Source organism: Neomonachus schauinslandi, chromosome 6, assembly GCF_002201575.2.
Source record: "Neomonachus schauinslandi chromosome 6, ASM220157v2, whole genome shotgun sequence".
In the NCBI taxonomy this organism is placed as follows: domain Eukaryota; kingdom Metazoa; phylum Chordata; class Mammalia; order Carnivora; family Phocidae; genus Neomonachus; species Neomonachus schauinslandi.
In genome coordinates, this window is record NC_058408.1 from 124,838,942 (window position 1) to 124,866,732 (window position 27,791).

Consider the following 27,791-nt stretch of genomic DNA (forward strand, 5'->3'; position numbering starts at 1 on the left):
TCTACTCATACATAGAAAATATATTTAAAACCCCCCCCACAAACTATCTATATAAAACACTGCTTTTAATAGAACAAAACCAGTTCATCCAGGAAGTCAGGGGTGCAAGGTTAACAAGTATCAAATGTAACCGGTATGTGGCTTGAGCACGAGGGCTTGTCGGCCCCAGCCATATCCTGGGGCCCTGACCCAACGGGGACTTAAAATCTCAAGGTCAGAGTTGGTTCAGGGTCACATGCTCTTGGGGTCTCTGAAGACGACATGGGCTGCATTGCGTCCAGCGGCTCCCATGACGCCCCCTCCTGGAAGCCAGTCACCCGGGAACCTAAGCTGTGCTCACAACCCTGCCCAGGGAGCCCGCAGGGCCAGAGCTAACAGAGAAGCCGAGCATCGGTGCCCACGGGCCGCTGCTCAGACTGCGGGCATCAGAAGCCCTAGGATGACTATTAAGACAGATTCCGGGCTCGCCTCCAGGCTTCTTCCCCCAGAGCTCTGCGCAGGGGGCCCAGCGAGCAGTCCAAGCAAGGGCCCCCCTCAGTCTGGAAGTCAATGTGCTGGGTGGTGAAACTGACTCAGGGTGCGAGGGGGAAGCTGTGGGGGTACAGACCTCTCTGGGACGTGTCCATAAGGAATGGCAGCCTTGGCGAGGTCTGTTAAGCTTGGCATAGAGGCCGGGAAGAATTTTTAAATTGGGAAACGCAACGTTACCAATGTTACCAGCCTGTACTGGTCTAAACTCTGGAGGGGGGATTCAGGGACATGGGTCTCTCTCAGCCCAAAGTCGGCATTTGGAGAGCCGCCTCTGCGACCTATTCTCAGGCCTCGTGAGGAGGAGGTGTGAGCTACCCCGAGGGTGGAGGGTGCAGCCAGCTGGCAGAGGCCCCGGCTGCTCCTCATTTCCTGAGCGCTAAGAAGCCTGGGTATGGGGGATGACTTGTTCTCGTTCTCGTGGGACTTCCCTGCTCTCCCTCCTCTCCCCCACCCTGCCGCACTGCTGATCCCAGCCGCACAGGGAAGGGGGCCCCGGGGCACTCACCCGGGTGGGCACCACTTCCGCAGAGATACAGACCTCGGAGGGGACCGTGGTAGCTGGAGTGCGGGGGCTCAGGGCGGGCGAAGTAGAGCTGGTCCAGGGTCATGGCACAGTGGAAGATGTTCTGCGGGAGGCGGGGCCGCAGTGGTTAATGTAGGAGTGTTAGGAGTTTTACAGCCTTTGCGAGTTTCTCCCCCTCCTCCCCTCCCAGGAAGGTTCTTCTCCTTCCAGCATATTTTCTTGGATTCTTATGAAGCAGAAGGTGGAGGGGAAGAGAGAGAACAGGTGCATGTCCTTGGGCTGCAGATGGAGTTTTCCAGAGGCACTTTTCAGGAGGAAAGAAAGGTGAGGAGCATCTTCAGAGTGGGAAGGAACTGAAAGGGGAAAGAAGAGGGAGATTTTAAGGGTTTTATTGAGGTCAATAAATCCTCCTCATTGTGTTTGAAAAATGGAGGATTTGACTTATTTTGGTAGCCTTGGCCAAGAGCCTGGGCCCCCGGGGGTTCATGTCCCAGCAGAGTCACTGTAGATGGCAGACAAGGGGCAGGGGACTCGAGCTCAGTTCTGCTCCCCTGGCCTGGGTCCAAGCAGCCAGGACGTGGGGAGCAAGGGCCAGGGGGAAGGTCAGACTTTAGGGACAGGTCTGGACAAGAAGACTGACACCTGCTGGATGTCACCACAGGGATGTCCTTCCGGCTAACCTTCCCAGCATGTCCCAAGCTGACCTCATCCTCCCCTGTTGAGTCTGCTCTCTCCCACCTTCCCCACCTCGGAGGGCGGCATCACCTTCCCTGCCTGGGCCTCCAGGTGGACCCTTCCCGTCACCTCTGCCCTGACCTCTGCATGCACAAGGTACCGCGACCCCTCAGCTCTGCCTGCCCCACGCCTCCCATAACCCTCTGCTCCATTCAGTCCCCACTGCCTGGTCTCCCGAGCTCTATTCCTGGACCAGCACTGTCCAAAAAAAACATACCATGAACCACATATGCAATTTTTATTTTCTAGGAGCCACAGTAAAATTTAAAAAGAAACCGGTGAAATGAACGTCAATAATATATTTTATTTAACCTAATAGATCTAAAACATTATCATTTCAACATGTGATCAGTATAAAAATTATTAATGAGATGTGTTCCATTTTTTTTTATCCTAAGCCTCTGAAGGTTGGTGGGTAGGTGGCATGTGCAGCCCACCTCCGTTTGGCCTCACCCTACGGGAGCCACCAAGAGCCACATGAAGCTGGTGGCTGCCATATGGACCTGGCCTCCTAGCTGGTCCCTCTGTCCCCAGTGTCAGCAAGGTTTTGATAAATCAGAGAGGGCAAGTCCAAGGACTTGCTGCCTTAAGAGGGGAGCTCCCTCTGAAGAAAGCCAGATGGGAGAGGTGGCCATGGATGTCCAGACAGCGGGGGCCATGGACCTGGTGACTTGCTTATCAGGCACTGTCTCTCCTGTCTGATCTCCTCACTGTTCCCCACTCCCTAGGTCAGACTACTTCTCCGTCCCCTTCCACTGTGGTCTCTGCACCATCCTCCCTTCCCGATACAGGCTGGGTGTGGAGGGACAAGAGAAAGCTGAGTGGGCATGCCAGGGGGTGGGGATGCAGGGAGAAGAATGTGACGAGGGACCCCCCGGTCTTATACTCACCCCTTCAGGAAGCCTGAAGATTCTCTCCAAATCAGGTAGTGTGAGGACGTCCCTGCCCATCACGGAACCCTTGAAGCCAGGAGCGTAGGCCTTGATGCAGTCAAACACTGGGTACCAAACAGCAGAGAAATGAGATGGTGTGAGGAGGAAGAAGATGAGGCGCTAGGATTGTACAACTTGGCCAATTTATGAAAATTCATTAAACTACACACTTAAAATGGGCTTATTTTATCATACGCAAATCATATCTCAATAAGCAAAAAATAAAAACAGTCCATGGGCAAGTAAATAATTCATTACAAAGGCCTGTGGGTCTACCCCACTTTCCCACCCACTCACCCCAACCCTAACCACAAAGTTACTTGTCTCCCATGAATATGCAAAGCTTTCTTCATTTCCTCGCTTTGCTCAAGTTGTCTCTTTGCTTGGAATGCCCACTGCTGCCTGGCCAACTCCTATTCATCCTTTTAAACCCAGCTCAAATGTCCCTTCCTTTGGAAAGCTCTCCTTGTCTCTCTGGCAAATAGCTTCCACCTTTGAATCACATAGTACGTTGTATTGTAAGATTGGTTTCCCCCAAACCGTGACTGGACTGTGAGCAACTTAAGGAGAGGAACTGTGTCTTTTAGGCTTTCTTTGCCCAGTGCCTGGCCCCAGCAGGCATTCACTGTGTTGACTCAGGTTTCGTTCGGTCGGTACTTCTCTTCCTCTGGGACAGGACTTACCAGGTGTTAATCCTGAATGGGGCAATCGGGGGGAGGGGTCCCAGCTGTCACTGTGGAGACAGGACGGGCTGCCCTCTTTACCTTTGTCTGCATATGCGTTTCTCTCCTGCTCATCCCACACCTTGCCTCCAGCCAGTGTGTAGGGCGTGTACTGAGTGAAGAGGGAGACGCCATGGCAGCCGGGGGAGCCAGGGTGGAGTCCAGCGAGGAAGGGATGCAGAGTTCAGTCAGAGGCCTGCCGCAGCGGGGAGGAGAGAGGGTCAGGTGTGAAGAGAAGCAGCCGCCCCAAGGGAAGGGGCTGGGAGTGGCTCTGAGGTGACAGGGACCGGAGGAAGGCAGGCCTGGGGTGAGATGAGGGGGTGTCTGTGAGGCTGTGGCGGTTGCTGGCCCGCAGGGGCTCTGTGCCCCCTGGGACGGCCCAGACCACCCCGGAGGAGCTCCCAGCCTCGGATGCACAGCCCCCACTCTCAGGTCCCATGTAGCCTCCCTCCACCTGCGTGCCTGTCCCCGCCTGCCTCCACCACCCCGTGCGCTGTGACGGGCCCAGCAGACAGCACACACGGGGGAAGGGGCCAGGCCCAGGGCAGCAGCCGTCAGGCAGCCGATTTCAGCCCGGATTACCCCGTCTGCACACCTTGCCCTGAGCAGCCTGTGCAAACCAGAGCTGCTGGGGCTGCAGCCACCCGCCAGAGCCCCGACGGTCTCCCGCCCCTCCCCTGCTTACAATGCCGTGTCTACTCGGAGCACACTGCCCTCCAATCTCCAAATATGACCACCTTCGAGGCCGCGTGAAACGCCCTCTCTCCCCGCATCCCTCACTTGCGATGTGTCCTCGGAACCTGGATGTCCACTAGGCATCTCCAGAGTCACTTGTCCAAACCCGAATGCCTAAAGCCTGCTCCTCCCCGCACACACCAGGTTCCCCTTTTTTATAAAGACAAACACATTCTTCCAGTGGCCCTTCTTTTGCTCACACCCCACTTCCTGTCAGCAGCAAATGCGGGCAGCTTCACCTTCAAATACCCAGTTATCTGGCCACTTCTCGTCACTTCCGCCATCCCCACCTTGGTCCAGGCCACCGTCTTCTGTCCCTTGGATTCTGCAGTAGTCACCAATTGCAACAGATGCCTTTTTTCCTCCTCTTTCCAAAATGGAAGTCAGGCTTGGCACAAACTTTCCAGGAGTAAAAGCCAGGAGTGGCTGACAGGGCCCAGCTGTAGCTCTGGGACCCTCCCCACCTCCCCTCGCTCCCAGGTTCTCTTTCTCCAGCCTCTCTGGCTACATCCCTGTGCCTCCAACACAGCAGTCCACTCCTGCCCCAGGGCCTTTGCACATGACTTGCCCTCTGCCTGGATGTTCTTCCTCAGATATTTATAAGACCTTTATTCTCATTTCCTATGGGTCTCAGCTCAAACACCATGCTGTCAGAGATGCCTTTCTTTCCTGACCTCCTTATGAAGACTAGCGAACCATCTGCTCCTCTGACTTATTTTTCTCCATACTATCAGTGCATGTTTGTTGATTGTCTTGCCTTCCACCATAGCAAGTCAGTGAACCGAGGGCAGAAGCCATGTTGATTTTGCTTGCTGCTCTGTGCCCAGGTCCCTGGACTAAGCCTGGCACAGAGTAGAAGCTCCAAAATATTTATGAATGAATAAATGGACATTGCCTTCTAGCCTTCTCCCAGGGTGCACATTCTCTTTACACCATGCTATAAGAATTTGTGTGCCTGCCCTGTGATAAGCTTTGTGTCTCTTTCAGGCCCCTGCCTGACCCCAACTCCCCTAACCCACACTTAATAGAGAGTCCCACACAGAACAGGTTTTCAATAAGCTCTGGGGGACAATTGACAGTATGGAAAGATACTTGCTCCTGAAACATCCCTGCCTGTCTCCGAAGCATGGAGATTCAGCTGGGCTGGGAGGTCGGAAATGCTTTTAGAAGTTTTGCATGAAGGCGGCTTATCAGAGACAAGAGAATATGGAGCAGGGAGATCGGGTGAGTGTGTGCCCTCTGATGGGCTGCTGAGTCAGAGAGACCTCTTCTCTCCCAGAAAGCATTTTCTCCAGTTCTTCCCAAATGCCAGCGCTGTTCTCTCTGCAATCCTTTGCCCCTTCTGCTAATCTGTGACACTTGGCTGCACCGCATCCTACTCTTTACTCTTCACCTGCCCTGGCCCACAGACTTATCGCCTGGGATGAGCTTCCTCTCCTTGGAACCTAAGTATGGATTTAGGTAGATCCTAAGACACTGTGACTGTTAAGTACCAGGAGGAAGAGGCAATGCCCTCTGTGTCTAGATAGTCACCCACCCCTTCCCCAGCCCCTGTGTGTAGGAGTGTCCCAGGGGACACAAAGCCCAGGGCCCACCCACCTGTGGGAAGGCAGGCCGTCCACGGCATCTTCGAAGGCCTGGTGGGGGAGGAGTGTGTCTTCACAGTTCAGGTGGATGGAGCCCTGGTGATGGGGCAGTGGCTGGCCGCCGGGAGCATTGGGGGCCACCAGGAAGTCAGGCAGCCTGTCGACAGCCACTGAGGGACCAAAGAGGAGGGCGAGGGCCCAAAGGCTTCAGTCCTCGGCTTCCAGGATCCTCCTTCTCTGCCCATCACCCTGCTCACCCAAGTGGTGGATTGGAAAGAAAAAGTATGGGGGGGGGCAGGGTGGAGGCGAGGGAGTAGAGATGATGATATAAGTCAGTTTTTCCAAAACTGGGAGATTTCTCACTCAGATAATGTCAAAAGAGACAGCTTTGCAATCTGTGTGTGCCTCTTACCGTTGATCTTGGTAACAGGTGACTTGGTGTCCAGCTGGGAGATCCTCTCCGTGAACTCCTTAGGAAGCCATTCCTGGAAGAAGGTTCCATGAAAAGGCCTGGGGATGGCCGAGGCCCCAAGGGGGCTGCCTTCTTCCTTTGCTCAGGATGGTCCCTCAACCTCCACTGCCAGGAATCCTTTCTATCCTTCAGAGCTCAGCCAAAGCACATCTTCTGTGAGGGCCTCCTGGATCCCCCCTGCCCCCAGCTCATCACTAACCACTTCTTCCTTCGAACTCTGCTGGAGCAAATATAAGTGGTCCACACCAACTCCAACTTTGGATGTGGCCAGTGGGCTGAAGGCCCCTTTCCTCCTCCAGTCTGTAAGCTCTTGAAAGTCTTTTTTTTTTTTTTTTAAGATTTTATTTATTTATATGACAGAGAGAGGCAGCGAGAACAGGAACACAAGCAGGGGGAGTGGGAGAGGGAGAAGCAGCCTTCCCGCTGAGCAGGGAGCCCGATGTGGGACTCGATCCCAGGACCCTGGGATCATGACCTGAGCCGAAGGCAGACGCTTAACGACTGAGCCACCCAGGAGCCCTGTAAGCTCTTGAAAGTCTTGATTATCTCAGAATTATCTCGACAAGATGCTTTTGAACTGATGTTTGTTGAATTTTCTTAGTGGAATCACTCAGAAAAAGTGGTGCCTTGTCCCCCCAAATAGTCCCAAGAATTGTTGGAAGATCCATACTCATATACATATTATCATATGTTTTGGTGACAGGGAAGGTGCGATCAGTTGCCACAATTGCCCCCAATCCTCACCCCTCCCTGTATCCAGACACCTTTGTAACCTCTTCCCACTGTGACTCTGGGCTTGGGACAAGGTGAACGCTAGCAAGTAGGATGCAAACAGAATCCTGAAAAACACGTGCATGAGTGAGTTTGCTCACTTTTGCCCTCTGCCAGATTGGAGAACATGCCTCACTTATCATACTGGAGGATGAAAGACACATAGAGCAGAGCTGGTCAACCTGGTCATTCCAGCAGAAACGGTCTTGGACCAGCCACAGCCAGCCTGCCTGGGCACATGAGCGAGGCCAGCCAAGATAGCAGGGCCCACTAGTTGACCCACAGCTGTTGGAAGGTGCCTGAGCAAGCCCAGATCAGCTGAACTCAGCCAAGTTCAACTGAATTCTCCAGTTCTGAGTGCTAAGTCAGTATTTCTTATTAAATGCCCAGAGGCTGTGTGGTTGTTTCACGCGGCCTTGATATGGCCATAGATAACGGACACAGACGGTGGAACCAGAGTTGGTTAGAGCAGCGAATCAGGGTGGTAGGAAAACTCTGGATTAAAAGTCAGACCTGGGTTCTAACTCTGGTTCTGCCAATTGCCAGCTGCATAGCCTAAGTCACCTCATTCCCCTGGACTTTTCTCCCCACATGTGAGGCTTCTTCCCTGTTTGCTACCTGCCTGTTAGGTAAGGGAGAGAAGGACTGGCTTCCCCTAGTGCAGAGAGAGTGGGCACTTGCATCTCCCATCCTCATGTAGTCCTGGCACCCTTGACCAACACCCCCGCTCCCCCATCTTGGCAGACATCTTGCCTCCAGCCCCCAGGCCTCACCTGTGGTGTCAGCTTCAGGAAGCTGGCTGTGGGGATGTGTGGGACAGCACCACTTTGCTCCTCAGCTCCGAGCCATCTTGCAGCACGACTCCTTGGATGCGCCCTTCACTGCTCACCAGCACTTTAGCCACTGTCTAGAGCCCACCAGAGCGAGACCCTGGAAACTCCCCAGGAAGGAAAATACAGGTTGGATCTTGGGGGATCTCCACTGTCTGTGCTGCTCCTGGGTGCTCACAGCTTCCGCATCTGAATCCACCCTGCTGGGCTCTGCGGCAATGTGGTGAAGCCTCAGCCCACCCACTCCAACGCAAAGGCTCGGCTTGAATGGGGGCTAGGGGCCAGAGCATTCAAAGGGGGGTGGTCAGAAGAACTGGGACCTGGTTGACAGCTGCTCAGCCATTAATAGGCTGCTCAGCCATTAACAGGCTGCACAAACTTAGCCCCTTGATTCCAAAGCCCCACTTTGTGCATTGGTAAAATGAGGAACCCTCTGAATTTGACATTTGGTTCCATACTGGGATCCATGCAAATAATCGGGGTGGCGGGAAATTCACCTTTTCAGTGAAGATGCTTGCTCCGTGTGCGGTGGCTGAGCTTGAGATGGCATCAGAGAGGGCACCCATGCCACCCTGGACATAGCCCCAGGCCACCTGCATCCCCTCCAGGCCCCCCATCACGTGATGGAGAAGCACATACCTGAGGACAGACCACTGGGGTCAGTGGTTGGAGGTGCGGTTTAACTCCCCAGAGCTCTAGGGGAAGACTGCAAACAGTCTTCTCTTTCTGGTACCTTTAGCCTCTCCCTGTCCCCGTGCTGCCTTTCCCATCAGCCTTTAAACGGGCTCTAGGCTCCTGTAAGGGCTTTTGCCTCACGCCCCACATTCTCTCCCCATGCAAACGTGTCTGCGGGCGGAGCGTTAGCACCAACCACACGGCGGCGATGCCCAAACCCGCCGCCTTAACTCTCTCCTGAGCGCCAGCTGCCCCGAGATCCCCACTTGCGGGGGCTTTTCTGGCTGGCAGCTGAAACCCACCTCCTTCCCCATTCCCCAACCCGTTTTTCCTTCATTCTCCCCATTCTAGTGATGGCAGCTTCCGTTTCCCACAGAAAGCTGAGGGCCAGTCGCTTGAGTCCCGCCCATGCCTCACCACCTCCATGCCGTCAGGCGCCACAACCCTGCCTCCCAAAGAACTTTCCAGTTCCCCCTCCCTGAGGCCTCTTTCCTGGGCCAGGCCTCTCCTCCCTTCCTTCAACTCCTGCGGTGCTGTCCTCCTAGTTGGACCACCTTCTCCCACTCCTCCTTCCCTGAAGACCTGGAGCCCCATCACAGACTTAGCCAAGTCCTGCCACTTCTCTCCTTGGATGCCTTTGCTGGCTCAACGTTGCTCTCAGGGGCATGGCCAGTTTCCGGACATGCCTCCAGGGCTCCAGCCTCATCCCTCACCAAGCTCCCCCTCTCAGCCTGCACCCCTGCCAAAGCAAACCTCCACATGGTCCCGGCTCAGCCCCCAGCATTTGCACGGACTGATCCGGCAGCCTAGAAGCCCCTTCCTCCCTTGTGTCTGTTTAGCTAATTCCTCCTGTCCTGAGAGTCTCAGATTAAACCTCTCTTCCTCATGGAGGCCTCCTCTGACCCTGGACAGCGTTGCTTCCCTGCCCCACCCCCATCCCAATCCTCACAGAACTCCACTATCGTCATTTGCTCTGTGTCTACCCCTCCTAGGAGGGTCTCAGTGCCCTTCATGCCCTGGCCCTGCACCTGGCACAGGTAAGGGCTCCATCAATATTCACTGGAGGAATTAATGAAGAAACAAATTACTTAAAGGCGCACTTCACACACTGGGCAGTAGCTACGCCTCCCGGAGAGCCACAGAAAAAAGGACAGGAGGCCCCAGTGGAAGATGCAAACTGGCTGGTGGATCATAGAGTAGGCCAAGGTAGGGCAACCATTGCCAACCCCCCTTTTCCATGGCCCTGGGGAGTTCGGAGCTGGCTTAGTGTGTGCTGAAAAACCCCTTCCAAGGGTGGTTCTCATCCTTTGAGAGGAAAGCCACATTGACACCTCCTAGCTGCATCTTCTGATGCACTGGAAATGGCCCAACACTTGGCAGCCTCCTCTATCCCAAGACACAAGCGCACACACACACACACACACACACCCTCCATTCCTGCTCCTACAAGGGGCTCATTAAGTCACACCACAGGTACAGACTTCACTGGGTCTTGCTGCCCCCTCTTGGCTCGGCTGTCAACATGCCCCCCTCACAAAGGGAAAGGCAGTGCCCCCCCCCCACCGCCATGAAGGCATCTGTGCGTGTGTGTCCTGGGACCCCAGGGAAAGGATCTGTGGGGGACAGAGGGGCAATGGAACTTTGTGGGAGGAGAAGAGATAGAAAGAGGGGAGAGAGAGAAGAGGGGTAGAAGGGAGAGAGAGAAAAAGGAGGAAGAGGAGGAGGAGGAGAAAGAGAGCTGTTCATGTTGAGCTATCATAGTGGGAGAGAGGCTTTTCTCGCTGGAGCATTAGGGAGAAGTGGCTAAGAAGGAAGATTTTGGAGGGTCAGCTGGGAATCAGCTCTGCCACCACTAGCTGTGTGACTTGGGGCAAGACCTGTCCCTACTCTGAACCATGGCTCTCAGGTGTGGCTTTGAGGGTTCGATGAGTGCCTGGCTTCGTGCCTGGCTCACTGGGAGAGCTTGGTGAGAGACAGCTGTTAGCACTTTTGTTGGGAGATTCACTCTGCTACCGCTGCACCCCACCCCCCCTGCCCTGCACTGACCCCCTCCCCGGAGTGTGGGGACTTGTCATGGCTCCAATCACAGCATCTGTGGCCAGAGTGGCTTTTAGAGGCTCGAACTCAAACCACTGATCCAGCACCTGGGACAGCAAAATGGCAGGGAGAAGGGCATAGGGGCCCCGGGGAGAGAGTCCCCTTCACTGTGGGGTCCAGCCTGAGGCTGGGGAGCCCCTCACCTTTGTAATTGGAGCTATGAGGACTAATACTGGGGCAGCTGGGCTTCTAGCACATGACCTGAAAGAGAAGACCCATAAAACGTAAATTGAGACAGGAAAGAAGGAGTCATTCCAATCTGCGGTATCTCTGTTCTTATTTCTTTATCTGTAAAATGGGAGTAATATTTCATATCCCCAAGAGCTACTATGAGTTCTCTGGGAAGCTACAATAGTAGCTACTATGAGTAGCTACAATAAGCTATTATTTCATATCCCCCAGAGCTATATAAGGAATAAATGACATATGTAAAGTGTTTGCAAGTTCATAGGCACTGAATACGTTTTAGTGGTTGGAATTATTTTTGGAAAAATGTTAACTTGTACCTTAGTCCCTTACTTCGAACTCTGTAAGGCCCATGCCCTGGGAGGTAGCCAGCTAGGCCGGTCCACAGCTCTGAAGCTGATTCACACTATCTCAGAGAGTATCTGGGCAGTAAGGCCCCGAGGGCATGGATCGTGATCTCTAGCAACTTTAGCCCCAGTGCCTGGCTTAGTGTGTGGCACATAGCACTTGCTTAATAAATTTTAACACATGAAGCTTCTTGGACTGGTCCTCTGAGAGGCCATGTCTACTTCTGGCATTTGTGATAGATGCTACTGGTTCTGATCCTTCACTCCTCCCCATAGCCACACACTTTTTCCAAGCAACTCTGCAGTGCCTCCCACTGTAGCTGGGATGACCTGCCCTGCTCCTTGAGTCTGGGCTCACCCACGTGATTTGCTTTGGCCAATGGGATGTTTACAGATGGGAGGCAAACAGATGCTTGAAACTGGCCCACACATTGCTCTATGCTTCTGCCATTGACGTAAGATGGCCATCCCTGGGCCAGCCTGCTGCTTCCAGGAAGAGGGTGGGAAGCACTTGGAGCACAGCTAGCCTGGCTGATGTGCCCCACCCATAAACCCACCTGTGAGACCAGACCAGACCGGACTGTGCAGACACGTGAGAAATAGAGGTTTATTTTTACATGCTACTTGAGTTTTGTAGCTGTTACACAGCAATTTTGTAGCCATAGCTAACTCATTCAGCACTTTTCTAGAATGCAGAAGCTAACCTGGTCTTCATATCCTGGAGGAATGGCAGAAAATAGCAGCATGCTTGGTGAAATGTCCCTTCTCATACCCGTGGCAGGCATCACTAATTCATCACAGAATTTTTTCTTGCTGAGCCCAAATCTAGCATCCTTCCGGTATGGGGGCATCTCTTCAAACTCTCTTGGCCCCTCTCTCTTATTCTAGCCAAGACTATGGTGACAAGCTCCATGCAGGCTTCAATCAGCTTCCCACGGTAAAACCCGGCAGCATCTCACCTCAGATCTGTAAGATGTGCCTCATCATTTCTTCCCCGGGGTGTCCCTGGCACCATGACAGGACACCCACAGGAACCCACTGGGCACCCATGGATGCACTGCCCAGAAGTTAATGCTCCAGGTGGGAGTTAAACCCCGTGGGGCACTCTTTGACCAGTGGGGGACAGAACCTGATGGATAAATGTTTCCCCTTTTTTCTCTTGGGAACGGTCCTGATGTGCACTTCCTAAGGCCCCCTGGGTGGTCCTCCTAGGATCCAGCACCTGTCACCTGTGATCCAATAGCACACCTGGGACTGACCCTTCCTCTTTCCAGTTTCACTCCCCCTTTCCTTGGGGTCACCCATCAAAATGAACTACGTGCATACAAGGCTTCACCTCAGGCTCTATTTCTAGGGCCGCCAGGCTAATATCTGCTCAGCAGAGTGCTCTGGGCAGCCCCTATTCATGGACGGCAGTTGGCAGGCTTATGAAGGCTCAAGCTCATGTCCAATCATCAAGAAAATGGGCTCAACATCCTGAACGTCACTCATCATGCCTGATGCCTGCACTTTGGACTTACCTGCCTGCAGCAGCGGCTTGAGCGTGGAGAGCGACTGGAGCCTTTGCAGCAGGGAACCCCTCTGGAGGGCCTCATGTCCACGGGGACTGCGTCCAGCAGAGGGTCTATGGCTAATGCCAACTGATTCATGAACGCTTCATATTTGGGAAAGGCCTGGAACAGAGAGCTCTGAGTCAAGGCCCCATTGCTTAGCATCCCACGAGGACATTGCCCCCACGCTCTGACCTCCATCCCATCCCCACATGGCCTGCGGCTCCTGGCCAAGCCTCCGTGGCTCCTCAGGCCTCACGCCCAGCCTTGGCTCAGCTCGGCCATGGAAAATTACTCCCAGTTCCAGGCCTGTGAGCTGACGTCAGCACTAGGGGAGGCCAGAGAGATCTTAAGCAGATGAGCCACCAGGGTGGTGGCAGGGACAAGGGGTTATGCTGGCTGAGACCAGCCGTCAGCCACAGAAAACTGGCAAATATCCTAGCATGTGGTCTCTGTGATAAACCAGAAAACCACTTAAAGTTTCTTCTCTCGGTCCTGTCTTTCCACATATTACTGGTGGAAGTAAGATCTCTTCCCCTGTATTGCAGCATGATGACTGTTCTTTCCTGGTCGTCTGCAAATCTATGTCCTCTTGACATACACAGAAACAGAAGCCTACATCCCTTCACTCAACAAGCCCCAATAACAGAATCCATTTCTTTTCTCTTTTCTCCTTTCTTTTTTTCTCTTTTCTTTTTTTCTTTCTTTTTCTTTCTTTCTTTCTTTCTTTCTTTCTTTCTTTCTTTCTTTCTTTCTTTTTTTCTTTCTTTTTCTTTCTTTCTTTCTTTCTTTCTTTCTTTCTTTCTTTCTTTCTTTCTTTTCTTTCTTTCTTTCTTTCTTTCTTTCTTTCTTTCTTTCTTTCTTTCTTTTCTTTCTTTCTTTCTTTCTTTTTTCCTTCCTTCCTTCCTTCCTTCCTTCCTTCCTTCCTTCCTTCCTTCCTTCCTTCCTTCCTTCCCTCTCTTTCAGAATCCATTTCAATAGTGTGGTTAGAACACACCCTTCCTTCGCTGGGTGGGTGACAGGAGCATGGATGGATGCCTGTTCCACCGGCAGCCCTATCTTGATCCCCAGCCCCCAGCTTTCAATTTTTGGTTCATCTATACTAATGAATATATCCATAGAATTTTAATAAGGTTGCATAAAAAAAAGTTCTGCACTGAAGTATGTTTGAGAAGTCTTGATAAAAATGACCTTAAACAGCCTACAGTAGGCCCTCCATGTGGCAACGTGAGAAGACAAGACCAGAAAAGGGTTTCCTTACTTTCCACAACGGGATGTGGCCCCTGCCTCCTCCTATGGTCACTAGCATGCCAGCCACTGTCCACCAGGCCCAGCAACGTGGCCTCGCCCTGAATCCTCTCCAGTGCACCTGGGCAGTTCAGGGTTTTGAGGAGAGGGTGGAGGCACTGGCCCCCAACCCCCTGCACAGAAAAGAGGCCGTTTCAAGAAGCAAGCTCCCCAGGTGATTCTGATCATCAGCCGGCTTTAGAAGCCACTGATTGAGGAGAGATACTGTGGGGCCGTGGTTCTCTGGGTTTTACCCAACACTAGATTACAAAAAGCAATGGGATAGGAGTTCATGCTGTGCCTTCAGCTTGTATTTAGGCTTGGTACAAAAATATGTCCCTTCAAAGGATCTATATCTGCAAAACCAATCACATCAGGTCTGTAACATTATTCAATGGCTCATATACATGAAGCTACCCAACAAATTCCTAATAATGCAATCCCAAGAAAAAATGTGCATTCTCCATCAGACGTATGTCTTCCTTCCACCAGACCTGCATGCTTTCATGGAAAATTTCTTGCCTTGGGCTGCCAGGGGATTGATGCCAAGTCAAATGAATATTTATTACAATTCTCTTATCCTAAATACTTGGTCCAGTTCATTCTATCCTTAATTGTCTTTGATCCTCCCTTCATCGTTCTTTTTGGCTTCACGGGCTTTAACATTGATAACCACCTGGAGTTCTTTCTAAAAGCAAGAAAGATGGAAAACACATATAGTATAAGTACATACCAGTGGATTCCCTTTTGAAATTCAGCTGGCTGAGACCACCTGAACAGTGGCCTCATACTGAACACACACAGGTTTGAGGGTGTCCAGTGTCCACTGGTCTTTTTTTTAAAGATTTTATTTATTTCAGAAAGAGAGAGAGAGAGCGAGTGAGAGAGAAAGCACAAACTGGGGTAGGGGCAGAGGGAGAGGGAGAAGCAGACTCCCCGCTAAGCTGGGAGCCTGATGTGGAGCTCGATCCCAGGACCCTGGGATCATGACCTGAGCCGAAGGCAGCCGCTTAACCCACTGAGCCACCCAGGTGCCTCCAGTGTCCACTGGTCTTAATCAGTGTTCTCCATCCCCTTCTCTTCGAAGTGCCTGAGATCAGAGGCTACCTCAGACTGGAGCCCTCCTAGGGCAGGTGGAATGGCCTGTCCAAGGCCTCATGGTCTTTGGACAACATGTTCTTGGATGACTAACCAGGCCCAATTCCTTTCAAGAGCCACCTACATGCTGGCGAGGGAGAAGGAGATCTGTTGCCGGTCCCCTTCCCTACCTGGGCATCTTGCCATGAGAACTGGGCAATCTGCTTCTGGTTTTCCTCAATGTCTGTGCCCAGAAGAAGGGAACTGGGCACCTTGCTCCCCATACCCTCTTCCAGCATTGGGGTAAAGGAGTAGGGGTTTCGAAGACGAAGCTTCAGCCCGTATTTCTGCAGAACATAGATAGCATAGCAACATTTTAAGGGGTCTGTGTCCTCTGCCCTTGACCCTTCTCTGATTGTGTTTGCAACCATTTAGGTACCTGCATACAGTTCCCCAAGGCAGGCGGTGCTGCTTCTTATTTTTTAATGTAAGTGTATAAAAAGCGCTCTTGCCCAGGCATCCTTTGGCAGGCCATATCACACCACACCACACCACCCCACACCATGCCACGCCATGCCACGTCATACCACACCATCTACACCCCACCATGCCACACCATGCTACCCTGATCACCTCACAACAACTGTAAGTATATCATCCTCATGGTACAAATACAACAGAGGCTCAGTGCAGGGAAGTAAGTTGTCAAAGGTCACCTTAGGAGGTGGATCTAGGTTTCAAAACCACATCTCTGTGACTCCAAAGCTCTGGCCCTCAGCACTAGTCTATAACTACCCCCACTTCAGAAATAAATAATTAAAATGTGAAAATCCATGCTTAGAAGATGGATAAATTATTCACATCAAAAAATTTTATTTACTTTGCAGACTCATTTACGCCAGGGTCACTTTAAATGGAAGTTCCCTCTATGTATTTAAAATATGATTTGATTTACAAATATTTGACTGGCAAACAGAACTTTCCAAGAGCACAGCTACTTCTTCGATGGAGGTACAGATAAAACAAAACGGGCCTGTGCTAGCCCCACAAATAAGACCTACTCTTCCCACTAGAGACATCTTTCCCGAAACCACTCTACTGAGGTATGACTGACATACTGAAAGCTGTACACATTTAACGTGTTTAGCCTGATGAATCTGGCATCTAGAGCTTCTTTCCCAGCTTCCTCCCCTCTGTGACGGCTCTGCTCCCATTATCGCCTGAGCGGCAAGGCCTCCCTTACACACCCAGCACTTCCTGCCCCCTCAGCCTGCTTTCTTTGTCTCTGAAACACTCACTGCCACCTGGCTAATTGCATACTTAGTTTCCCCGTCTCCCCTGGGGTAGACTGTGAGCTCTGTGGGCTCAGGGGCATAGTCCCTTTGCTCAGCACCTGGATGTACTGCAATCAATACGCATTCTGTTGACTGAACAAATGAAGGCCATGTTGCAGACAGGGGACATGTCCAGAGACAGAAACGAGATCTGTGAGGAGAAGTTCTGGAAAACACAAGGAAACCAAAAAAGCCTCTCCAACAATTACAGCTGAAGTTTCCCCAAGCCAGAGATACTCCAGATGGCGGGATTGCCATGGGTGGAGCATACTGTGGAGGTGAATCCAAACAGTGGTTGGGGTTTGGGCTGGGAGACTTCCAGGGTTCTTTCTCACACCAAGATGGGGAAAGCTGGAGGAAGTTCCAGCCTGGTTTCCTTCAGGTTAGTAAACTCTTTCTCACCCAGGAAGTATCCTAAGTTTCTCCTTTTCCTTCCTCCTCATCCTGTCCATTACCAAGTCTCACTGGCCCAGTCTCTCCAGAAGTTGTATGCTTCTCTCCATCTCCACTGCCCCTCATGCCAAGCTGCCATCTTGTGAACCACTGCAGCCACTGCCTTGCCCGTCTCCCTGAGACCACAGCTGCTTCCACCACATTCCACGCCACCCAACATGTGGACTGACCTTTCCTGAAGTTACAAACCCCACCCCTCCACTTCCTCTGCCCATGGCACTCCAGGATAAAATGCAGTCCCTCCTTCACAGCCTACAAGGCCCTATCTCAGTTGGCCCCCCAGCCCCTCTCATATACCATCTGCTGCCCCTCTGCCCATCCCTCATCTGCTTTCTTCCACCTTGGGCCCGACCATCTTTACTTCCCTCTGCTCAGGTGACCACAAGGCTGCTAACTTCTTAGCATCTGCATGTCAGCTCAAATGTCACCTCCTCAGGAAAGCTGTCCTGGTTGGGCAGTCCAGGCTGGACCTCTGGTCCCTCACTATCATATTGCCTTGTTTTCCTTTCTTTGGGGGTAACACTTCCTCTACCTGAAGTCCTCTTACTAAGAGCAGAAGCCTTGCCTCCCTCCCTCACCATGGTATCCCCGAGGGCTTCTCCCAGTGCGGGACACAGGGCAGGGCCTCAGAAGAATTTACTGAATGAATGAATCAATAACCCACCCCAAATAAGGGACCTAAGAGTTGCTTCAAGTATAACTAACTGAATATGAGTAATTTTTTGTCTGATTCCAGGACTTTCTCATAAATTGGACCTTTGTCATCCTTGGTGGTTTTAATTATGTGGTGTCAGAATAGAAAGAGGGATGTTAAATCACCATTAGATTTGTTTACATCATGCAGTTCTCCTCTTATAAAAACAGAACCCTTCTTCTGATTCCCACATGAGAGTTCTCAGCATGCACAGCCACCCTGGGTGGAAATTGCTAGGAAGGGACAAGGTGTATACGAGGGACCAGAAGTAAGAGAGATTCAAAAGGTGTGGTGCCTGGCCCCACCACCATCCTGTAGAATCAGCTCTCAGATCAAGGTCCCTCAGGGTCCCATCAGTTTCCAAGGTTGTTCTGATAGACCTGAAAGTTTGAGAGCCCTGCCTTAGGTTTCTGGAAATAAAGCAGGAGCACAGTGATCTGGCTGAGACCCAAAAGATTATTAGTGAGGGATGGAAGGGGTTGCCACTTGAATGGGGTCAAGGCTGGCTCAGGGAGAGCTGGACGAGGCAGCTGCTTGCTGACGTGGGAGACAAGACCCCATCAGGGCAGAACTCTGCCCTCTCAGCCTGGAGTCCACTACTTAATGTGGGGCCACTTTTAAAGCAAACCTGTGATCTAGTGGACAGAACCAGGAGGTGATCCAATCTGATGCTCTCGTTGACAGCTGTGGAAACTAAGACCCAGAAGACAGGCCCCATGGAGGCCCCATGTGGGCGGGGGAAACCATCCTCTGGCTCAGGGATGGGAAGAGGGGCAGTGGCACCAAAGGAAAGACTCACACTTTAGGTGAGAGCTTGGTCTAACTGGGGACAGGCCCCTAGCGGCCAGACCTGACAGGCAGTAGCCAGCTACAGGGCCCCGGGAGGTCTTTCTGGAGCTTGAGTTTCTCAACTGCTGCACGGGAGTAATAATGCTAGCTGCCAGTTATGCGGTACTGACCATGGCCCAGACAAACCTATTAACCACCACAATAGTCTTATTAGGTGGGTACTATTACCATCCTCATCTTGTAGATGGGGAAGATGAGGCGCCATGAGGCAGCTAATAAAACCATCAAGCAGGTTTTCAAAACCAGCCTGTTAGGTCCCAGAGTCTGTAAGCTCAGCCCCGTCCTCCGCCCAGGCCGGGCTGCAAGGGGAGCTCCTGTCTGTGACCTCGTCCGCTGCAAACCGCAACGTGCTGGGACGCGTGAGGCTGAGCAGGACTGCTCTGGGATGACTATGCCAGCAGACGGTAGCCCAAGAACGGGGAGAAGGAGGCAGGTGGACCTGGTTCAAGTTCTCTGTCATTTCCTAGTGTGTGAACCTAACTTCACAGAACCTTGGTTCCCTCGTCATAGAACGGGCCGCTAACATTCTTGTCTCACAGGTGAAGACCAATAGCTAGAGTGTTAGAACTTGTAGCCCAAGTTGTAGCACTGGTAAAATAACTGCTCTTTACTGTTGTTTGGAGATGGAACATTCCCAGAGGTCAGCTGTCTTCCTATAGACGCTGTCCAGCTTGTCAGTGTCTTGTTAGAGAAGGTGCTCCGTACTCCACAGGGGGTTAGTTCTGTGTGTCACGAAGCAGGACTGTTCTCTCCCTTGATTTGAGCACCACGCACCATGCAACCCAAGGTCAGAGATCAAAGCATATACTCAATTCAGTGAGGGGTTTCCTAGTTAAAGGAGCCCTATGACAGAAACCATTTTCAAAGGAGTAACTTTTTTTTTAAAGATTTTATTTATTTATTCGAGAGAGAGAGAGACAGTGAGTGAGAGAGAGAGCACACATGAGCAGGAGCAGAGGGAGAGGGAGAAGCAGACTCTCCTGAGCAGGGAGCCCGACGTCAGGCTCGAACCCAGGACCCTGGGATCATGACCTGAGCCGAAGGCAGACACCCAGGCGCCCCTCAAATGAGTAACTTATTTTTATAAAATGAATAGTCACGTGAAATTTTCTGTTCTGTGATCCTGAGTTTTGTAAGTTAGATTTTTCAAAAGGAGGGTCTACCCACAGCCCCCACCCCTAGCCACGTCTGCCACCATGTATAATTGGTGCATTTGCAAGCTGTCTTCAGCTATAGTCTGGCATGGACTGAAGACTGGAGACCCTTGCCCAGGCCTTGGCTAGACTTCATCAAGTCCTGCCTATGGGTGGCTCACTCGCGCTCTCTCTCAGTCTCTCTCTCTCTCTCTCTCAGGAGGCAACAGTGATTGGATAGCTTATTAACTTCAAACTTTCAATTTAGAGCAAAGTTGGTGCTAAAATGCTCACAGCTTCTCATACGGATGACACACAGGACCCTTTTTTCTGAGTGGAGGTGACAGAGGCACCAAGCGGGGAGAAGCTGAGTGGGCTCCAGGAATGTGGTCACCAAGCTTCCGAAAGAGGCAGTGGGGGTGACAGGAATCTGAAAGGACAGGGGCAGAGTTGGGCCAGCCTGTGGACTGAGGTTAAGCTGACTAGAAGTTAACAAGGGGCACTGAGCGTTCTCGGGACTCCCTAAAGCAGCCCAGGAGTCAGAGGAGGTGAAAGTCCCTGGGCGCCAAATATCTGCTCAAGCTGCCTACAGTGGTAGTAGCATCTAAAGTTTAATGAGGGCAGAAATCAGGCTTTTGTCAGAGGCCCAAGGCTTCAAGGCACGTCCCCAGCGAGGGCCAGGCGAGACGCCGGGAAGTGATGGGGCCGGGCAGAGCTGGAACCCCAGTCACATGCAAGGCACCAGCCAGGGCTGCATGTAGGAACATGGGCCTCATGTTGACAAGGCTTGTCTTCCAAAGACGCCCAATTTTTATGTGAAATTTTCCATTTTTAAGACACTGGGTAGGCCAGACAAAACCCAACTGTGGGAATGCACTGAAGAGAGCATGTGGGGTAGACAAACCCTTGGATGGAAGACAGAACCCAGGTGCAGGGAACCATGTGGGGCAAAATAGGGAGACTTCACCCCAGGTTAGGAAGCTGGAACTGCCCCCTCCCCCACCTTTGGGCCATGGGGGAGCTCTACCTTCAGCTCCAGGTCAGTGTAAATCTGTGGCCTCAGCAGGCTGAGGAGGTAGGACGCTCGGGAGAACTTAAACCCTGAAACGGAATCTGGTGAAGAGGGTCACCGGCGGTCACCAACAGTCATGCCCTGCCACCCCATCACCTCTCAGGGCTCACCTGGGATGATCTCCTCTGGGACAGCTGCACCCCCACCACAGGGCGTCTCTCGAAGACTGCTGTGTTCACCCCCAGTCTCTGCAGGCACGCTGCCTGGGGGGCACACAGGGCCCTCCTTTCATCCCGGGGGCCGACCTGCCAGCTCAGGGGCCTCGCTACAGGGCCGCCCCCTGGCTCATGCTGTTCCTGCCTCTGGAATGCCATTCCCTTGCTTCCTCCGTGAATTCCCACTTGCCCAGATGTCTCGTAAGATTCAACATGACTGCTCCTGCCCCTCCACGTCCCAGGGGCGACCTTCCCTCCTGCATGGCCTGGTGGCTCTGTCAAGTCCTACTACACCGTGCCCATCCCTGCCTGGGGTGCCCAGTTCCTCCGGGGGGGCGAGCCTCATGCCTCCCCACAAGCACCAAGAGGCAGGGGTGCCTGGGGTGCTCTGTCAGTGAAGCAGTTGCCTTCGGCTCAGGTCACGGTCCTGGGGTCCTGGGATCGAGTCCTGTGTCGGGCTCCCTGCTCAGTGGGAAGCCCACTTCTCCCTCTGTGGGCCGCTCCCCCTGCTTGTGCTCATTCTCTTTCTCTTTCTGTCAAATAAATAAAATCTTTGACAAGTAAATAAAGTTCACTTGCCAGACACTGTTTAATCCAGCCCACAACCCTAGAGGTGGCCACTATGACTCTCCCCATTTCACAGATGAGGAAACGGAGGCCCAAGGTTAATGGCTTGCCTCAGGCTCACGGAGCTCCTGAGTAGAGGTGTTGGGAATTGAACCTAGAGGGTCTGGACTGAGATCTATACTCCTGACCCATCCCAGCAAGGAAGAAAACAGCAGCCCTGGCACTGGGGCGCAGCCTGGCCCTCAGAGGTACGCTGTGCTGTTCTCGCATTAGGCACGAGCAGCCTCACAGAATGGTCTGAGACCACTGAAAATGGGATAGAGCAAGACCACTTCACAGTTTTGCCTGAGTACAAACATGGGCTCTGAGTCACCCACAAAATACCCTCCACCTCCTCTCGCAGCCAAAATAAGTGGCCACTACTTCCTTACCAGTCACCCTCTCCTGTTCCTGGCCCCCCTCCCCAGTAGATAAGGTTTATCAAGATGCCCAGTCACAGGGGGTGTTCCTGCTTTCTGACGGTATCCAATCTAGAGCAAACCCTACTTCCTTAGACTGTCCCCCCAGTCATCCAACCAGAGCTCAAATCCTAGAACAGGTTCTTCCAACCCCCTCCTTCCTGAGCCACCTCACGTCCCCCTGCTCCCCGGTCCCCCACAGCCGGTCACCCCCTGACTCTGCAAACTGCAGGTCTGTGCCCGGGGGGGGGCCTGGGTCTTGGGCCGAAGGGGCGGACACCAGCCTCCCCTGGGCTGAGTCCCCGTCTGCGAGGCTTTGTGTGGCAGGTCCTCGAAGCACATCATCTGTTAGCTCCGCAGCAGCTCTGTGAGTGGGTGTTTTTATTCTCATCTTACCATGGCTCAGAGAGCCTCAATGACTTGCCTTGACCTTCACAGATAGAAAGTGGCAGAGCTGGAGGACAAACCCATATTTATAATTACATAAAATCAATGTTTTAAATTACTGATCAGTTGAGTTATATAATGCTCCCTGTAAAATGTTCAAGTAAAACTACTATGTCAGGGAAAGTGTTTAGATTTAACACTAGTCTCATAGCCCTCCCTCCCTGAAGTGCTGAGTCGTCCTGTATGGATAGCCTAAAGCTGCCACTGCTTCAGGGAGATGTTCCAAGTTTGTCTTGTGAACACCCTCTAGCACGCATGGTGGCCTTGGAGGGGTACCGGGACCAGAGTTTGAGAAGCACAGCCTCAGGGTACCCCTGGCCTGGCTCAACTTTGGACAGAGGAGCCAGTGGTGGTGGGGGCAGGGCCCTGCCTCCCCTGCTGGACTGGCTTCCTCGCTGTCGCCGGGGTACACTTGGGGCTGTGTAGCTGCTGGGTACTTCAGCCTAGACCCAGCTGGGGAGCACGGGGGACACCCGTAATCTGTAGTCGGAGGGCCCCACCTGGCCCCAGCTTCCCAGGCTCTAACACGTTCCTCTGGCTATGCCACTTACGTATTTTCCCATCTCGTCACCATCTTGCTTCTGAATGTCCCCCGACTCTCCCAAAGTTGTGGGGGAAATGCACGTTAGGGGAAGGAGAGGAAGGGGAGCCCCTGATAGCCTCCTTAACTACTGCGGACACCCATTTGACAGCCATGGGTCAGTGCCAGGGAGAGACCAGCCGCCCCCCCCCCCTCCTGGCCAGCACCCTGAGGCTTCTCGAATTCCGGCTGACAGCCACGTGCGCAGGGGCCGGGGCAGCGGGGGAGGCACTCACAGCCACCAGCCCGTTGTGTCCTGCAATGAGACAAGGGGGAGGAGGAAAGCAGCAGTGGTCAGCGGGCAGACAGACACACTCCCTGGGGAATATGGTCACCCATCCCTGTCCCCATGCTCGTGAAGATCGCGGGGAGGTAGCCAAAAGTACCACCTGTATCTGGATGTTGTAATAGCGTCTAGCTTGATGCCATAAATCACCTGGTCTGTGGGGAGTCAGAAAACCCTGGTTCTTGCCCTAGCTTGAGAAAAGTCCTGTCACCCTGGCCTGGCCAGTGGCTCCAGGCTGGAGTGAGGGACGAGGAGAATCCCACAGTCATCAGACAAAAGCTATCTCATGAAGCCTTGCGTTGCTGGGCTTCTGTCCCTTGGGGAGGAGCAGGTGACTGGTGGAGAGCACGTCAGTTTCCTGGGCAGGAACAGAAGGGAAGCGTGGCTGCTACTGGCGCTGGACCCCCTCGCTGGCTTGGAATCACCATCCGGGTGCATGCTGGGCATGCGGACGGCTGCCGTCACACGCGGCTTCTTCTGCTCAAGTGTGGTCCACTCTAGTGCCCCAGAGGCTTTAGTCCCATGGCTTTGTCAATCACCAATATTCCCCAAATCAGAACAGTTCAAAATGAATTAAACACATACAGCTTCAACGTGTGCTAAAGGAGTGCCGGCTGGTTGGGTGAATTTATCTATCATATATATATATATGTGTGTGTGTGTATATATATATAATGTGCATATATATATATATATATATATATATTTCTTTTCAAAAATCTTAAGAGGGCTGCCCCTGGGTTGGGAGCCCTAAACCTGACTTGGGATTCCAGGTTCCCCACCAGGCCCACTGCTGGCAAGTGCGTCTCCTGCTCTGAGAAGCTTCAGGATCATCTAAGAACCTGTATGAATGTGGGCGCCTGGGTGGCTCAGTTGGTTAAGCAACTGCCTTCGGCTCGGGTCATGATCCTAGAGTCCCTGGATCGAGTCCTGCATCGGGCCCCCTGCTCGGCAGAGAGCCTGCTTCTGCCTCTGACCCTCCCCCCTCTCATGTGCTCTCTCTCTCTCATTCTCTCTGTCTCAAATAAATAAATAAAATCTTTAAAAAAAAAAAAAAAAAGAACCTGTATGAACGATCATTCACAACCCCTCCCCAGAGTCGGCTCGGCAGGGCGGAGGCAGGGACTTGGGATGGATTTCTCACAAGGCCCCGGGGTGGTTCTGATGCAGGTGGTCAAGCACGGCCAGGGGCCGGGAGTGTGTCCTCTTGCCTCACTCTCAGGATAGTGTAGCTGCTTATGGAGAAGCCCTTGTTGGGCAGAGAGCAGGCCTGGGTTGTTTTCAGGTAGTGGGGACAGGTCTTGTCTGGAACACTTGGCACACGTTTCTCCTTGGTGACAGAAGGTCACTCTGAGTCTTCAAAGATGTCAGCAGAAGACTATGTTCTCGGAGCACCAACCTGAACCCAGTGTTCGTGCAAATAAAATGTTCAGCCATTAATTTGACAAACATCCATAAATAGGAGGCAGTGATGACCCACATGACGGATTTCTTCATGGCTGAGCTGACTTTGTTTTACATTTTCCATACAGAGACACCCAGAATTTTAGAGGTCACTGAGCCAACTTCTCTTCCATTAAAGGAATCTCTGAAATAGTTTTTCAACCTTTTTTGACCACGAGCCACATGAAGAAGTGCGTCTTACCCTGTGACCTGGCCTGCACCCCACATACAAATGTATCCACAGAAACAAAAGTTTCATGAACTCATATTAACTCACCATGTGATAAGCATGTGATGATCTATTTGATTATGTTTCATTTAAAAAGACGGGTTAATATACTATTTTTATGTACTTTTGAAAAGTTTCTTAAGGTTTAAAAGCTTTGCTGGATGGGATTCATGAGCGAGTTGCAGCCCACAGTTTGGAAAGGCCTGCTCTCAAATATATACATCAAATTAAAGGCCGACTGTCCTGGGCTCAACCTGGCTCCTGCTATTTACAGGACGTGGCCCTCAGAGAGTCATTCTGACCGGCCATGAGCTTCAGGCTTCTTGCAGTGTTGGAGCGAGAATAACCAATAATATATGTAAAGCACCTGACCCTCAGCAGACTCAACGATAAATGGTAGCTATTTGTCTCTTAGATAGTGCTGATCATAAATCTTGGAAAACTAATAAAGGCTTCCACGCAACTGGGTCCAGTTCAATCATCACATGAGCCCACAAATGCACAAACAGACCTCAAATGACAAAGGTCAAGATTCCAACAGCCCAGGACCCTCGGCCCTCCACCACTCCATCCCTAGTCCTGCCTGAGCCCTCCTGGGGCTGCTGGTGACCTCTCCTTTCCCCCTGAGGGGGTCTGAAGCTGCAGACTCTGATCATCTCCAGCCTGACTCCAGGGATCCTCAGCTAGCCAGGCATGTGGGGCTCTCGAGAGAAGCTGCGCTCTGAACACGGGTTCTCAAGTGTGGCTTGCAGCTGCCTGCACTGGACCGGCTCCAAATTCTGGTTGGATGCGCCGACTTCCTCTCAATCCTAATCACCAGGGATAGGGCCCAGGAACTGCATTTTAACAAGCTCCTTGGGTCATTCTTAGGCATATTTAGCCAAGGCACTAATTAGGGTTCATCTTCAAAGTGGCCCCCAGATACTCGTGTGACCTCAGGGAGCAGAGCTAACCCTTCTCTCAGAAGATGCCACTCTGTCCCTCACTTGATTCCCAAATGCCCTTAATTAAACCGGGCTGCCCTGAATGCTCAGCAATTGAAGAAACAACATCAAGGAAAAACTCACACCTGAGACTCACACACGTATGTGCAAGTCACCCACGCCTCTGGTGACCTGGTGTCAACCCTCTGTGCCAGGAGACAGCAGGGATGTGCTGTCACCAAGGCCAGAAAAGCGGGGGTGGGGGTGGGGCATGACACCTTCCCAATCAGTGAAGCCTGGAGCTGGCTTCCCCCGGCCAGGATGTTTGTGACGCTCGTCAAACACCGCCATTATTAAAATTTAGATTATTATAAACTTACAGTGAAATAAATTATATTAAAAACAAAGGCAATAAATACTCAAACTTGTCACTTCCTCATCGTTTTTCCACAGTTTACCATGACCTATGCTCCTGCAGTTCTTCACCTCTGAGCAGCCGTCAGCGGCCGTGCCTCTCTCCCAAGTGCACGCACAGGCCCCTCATGGTGGCAACTTGAAAAAGGCCGTAGTGGGAGTACTTGAACCACGGAAGCCAGCCGACAGCACCCCTCAGGGCTTGGCCGTATTACTCTGTTGACGGTTCCGTGTGAGAAAGTGATGGAGAAAACACGAACGATGCAGATGAAACCCGACCGTGCGCTGTGTCTGCAGCTGTTCCGCGGCAAATGGCACAAAACCTCGAGAGAATCTTCTCCCAGTGTGGGAGAAATGTCATCTGACGGAGCAAAGTCTCTCCCATCACTGGAGGAGTGAAGTTCAGGTGCGACTGTTGCTTCCCGTCGGTTCCACTCTTTAAAGGCAGTGCAAACGGAAAACCACGTTCCCTTCTGAGCCGGCCTGATCGGTCGGGAGTAAGCACAGGTTTGCTGCTAAGTTTAGCAAAAATCACAGAAATTTTTGGCTCCAGAGAGCCAACTGGCTACCTGGAATTTAGTGTATCGTGTATCTTCCTTGTAAATGTGTGTGCTATACTTCCTCTATTTCAGCATTTATCATATGCTTCCGTATATATGTCCACACACATTTTCCCTGGAGGGGCGACTACAACATTTCCTGGCCATGACTGCTCTCGGAGCGTACAAGAATGAAGAGCTGGCAGGACAGGATGCAGCTTTAAAACGGTGATGAGCATCTTCTTTCGATCCTGCCATTGTCTGTCTAAACCCAGTGGGAGAGAATACCAGAAGTTGAAATTTGGGGCCCCCTGGGAGTGTGAATGGAAGGTTCTGAGCAAAGACAACCTGGTCCGGACCCCATGGCCTCCCACAGTTACGCGGCGGAATCGGACACCCTGCAGCCTGGGCGTCAGCAAAGTGCAGTAGGACCGACCCTATGTGCCCCAGACAGGCAAGACAACGGGGGCTGTCACCCTCCGCAGACATGCACTAGGATCTCTGCGACTCATTTCTATTTTTTCCTAACTCCCAGTTTCCTTGGGGGAATGGGTAGTCCTAGTGGTGAGGTGGTGGTGACCAGAACTCAGGGCACTCGGGGTGGCTGGATTTCATGGGTCTTTTATGGCAAGCTCTTTCTTTCCAACCCTTGCGTACCATCTGCTTTCCAAGAGTGGTGGCAACTAGCTAATTTTGCAGGAGATACATGGAAACTCCTGAGCTCACCTATTCCTCCCTGGTCATTCTAGAAGGGCAGACCCGAGCCTAGAGAGGTCAAGAATCTGCCCCAGACCACGAGCAAGTTGATGGCAGCCCCACAACCTCGGTGCCTGCTCACAGACCAAGCGGACTTTCCACCACCGCCCCTGCTCTGGCCCAAACCCCGGCCAGCCTGTGCCCAGAGCAGAGGGAGGTGGGGGGCTTGGGGATGCCCTAGGGGCTCTGAGCAGGGCTGCCCTCCCTGGCCCTCAGCTCTGGCACAGCCCGTTTACCTGCTCCTATCACCACGGCATCATACTCAGGCTTTAGGCATCCCCTGGCTTCCCAGTGAGCTCGTCTCCAAGCCGGGCAGGGAGAGGCACCCAAGGCCCTGCTGAAACCTGGGCCACTTGCAGCCATTTCAGCCCAGCAGTAGGCCAGGAATTTGCTTACAATCAGC

General features: G+C 52.4%; 1 protein-coding gene across 1 annotated transcript; it reads right to left on the reverse strand.

Annotated features, from left to right (window-relative positions):
• Positions 1 to 231: 231 nt before the first annotated feature.
• On the reverse strand, positions 232 to 27,751 carry PYROXD2 (pyridine nucleotide-disulphide oxidoreductase domain 2). Its single transcript, XM_021700038.1, is given in 21 exon segments — positions 232 to 302; positions 1,037 to 1,157; positions 2,680 to 2,786; positions 3,486 to 3,584; positions 3,587 to 3,639; positions 5,778 to 5,934; positions 6,177 to 6,249; positions 7,781 to 7,806; positions 7,809 to 7,914; positions 8,335 to 8,476; positions 10,559 to 10,656; positions 10,753 to 10,778; positions 10,781 to 10,810; positions 12,663 to 12,734; positions 12,737 to 12,815; positions 15,248 to 15,403; positions 20,547 to 20,620; positions 20,702 to 20,737; positions 20,740 to 20,794; positions 23,035 to 23,054; positions 27,625 to 27,751. Coding segments are annotated over 21 exon segments (1,728 nt in total).
• Positions 27,752 to 27,791: the final 40 nt, after the last annotated feature.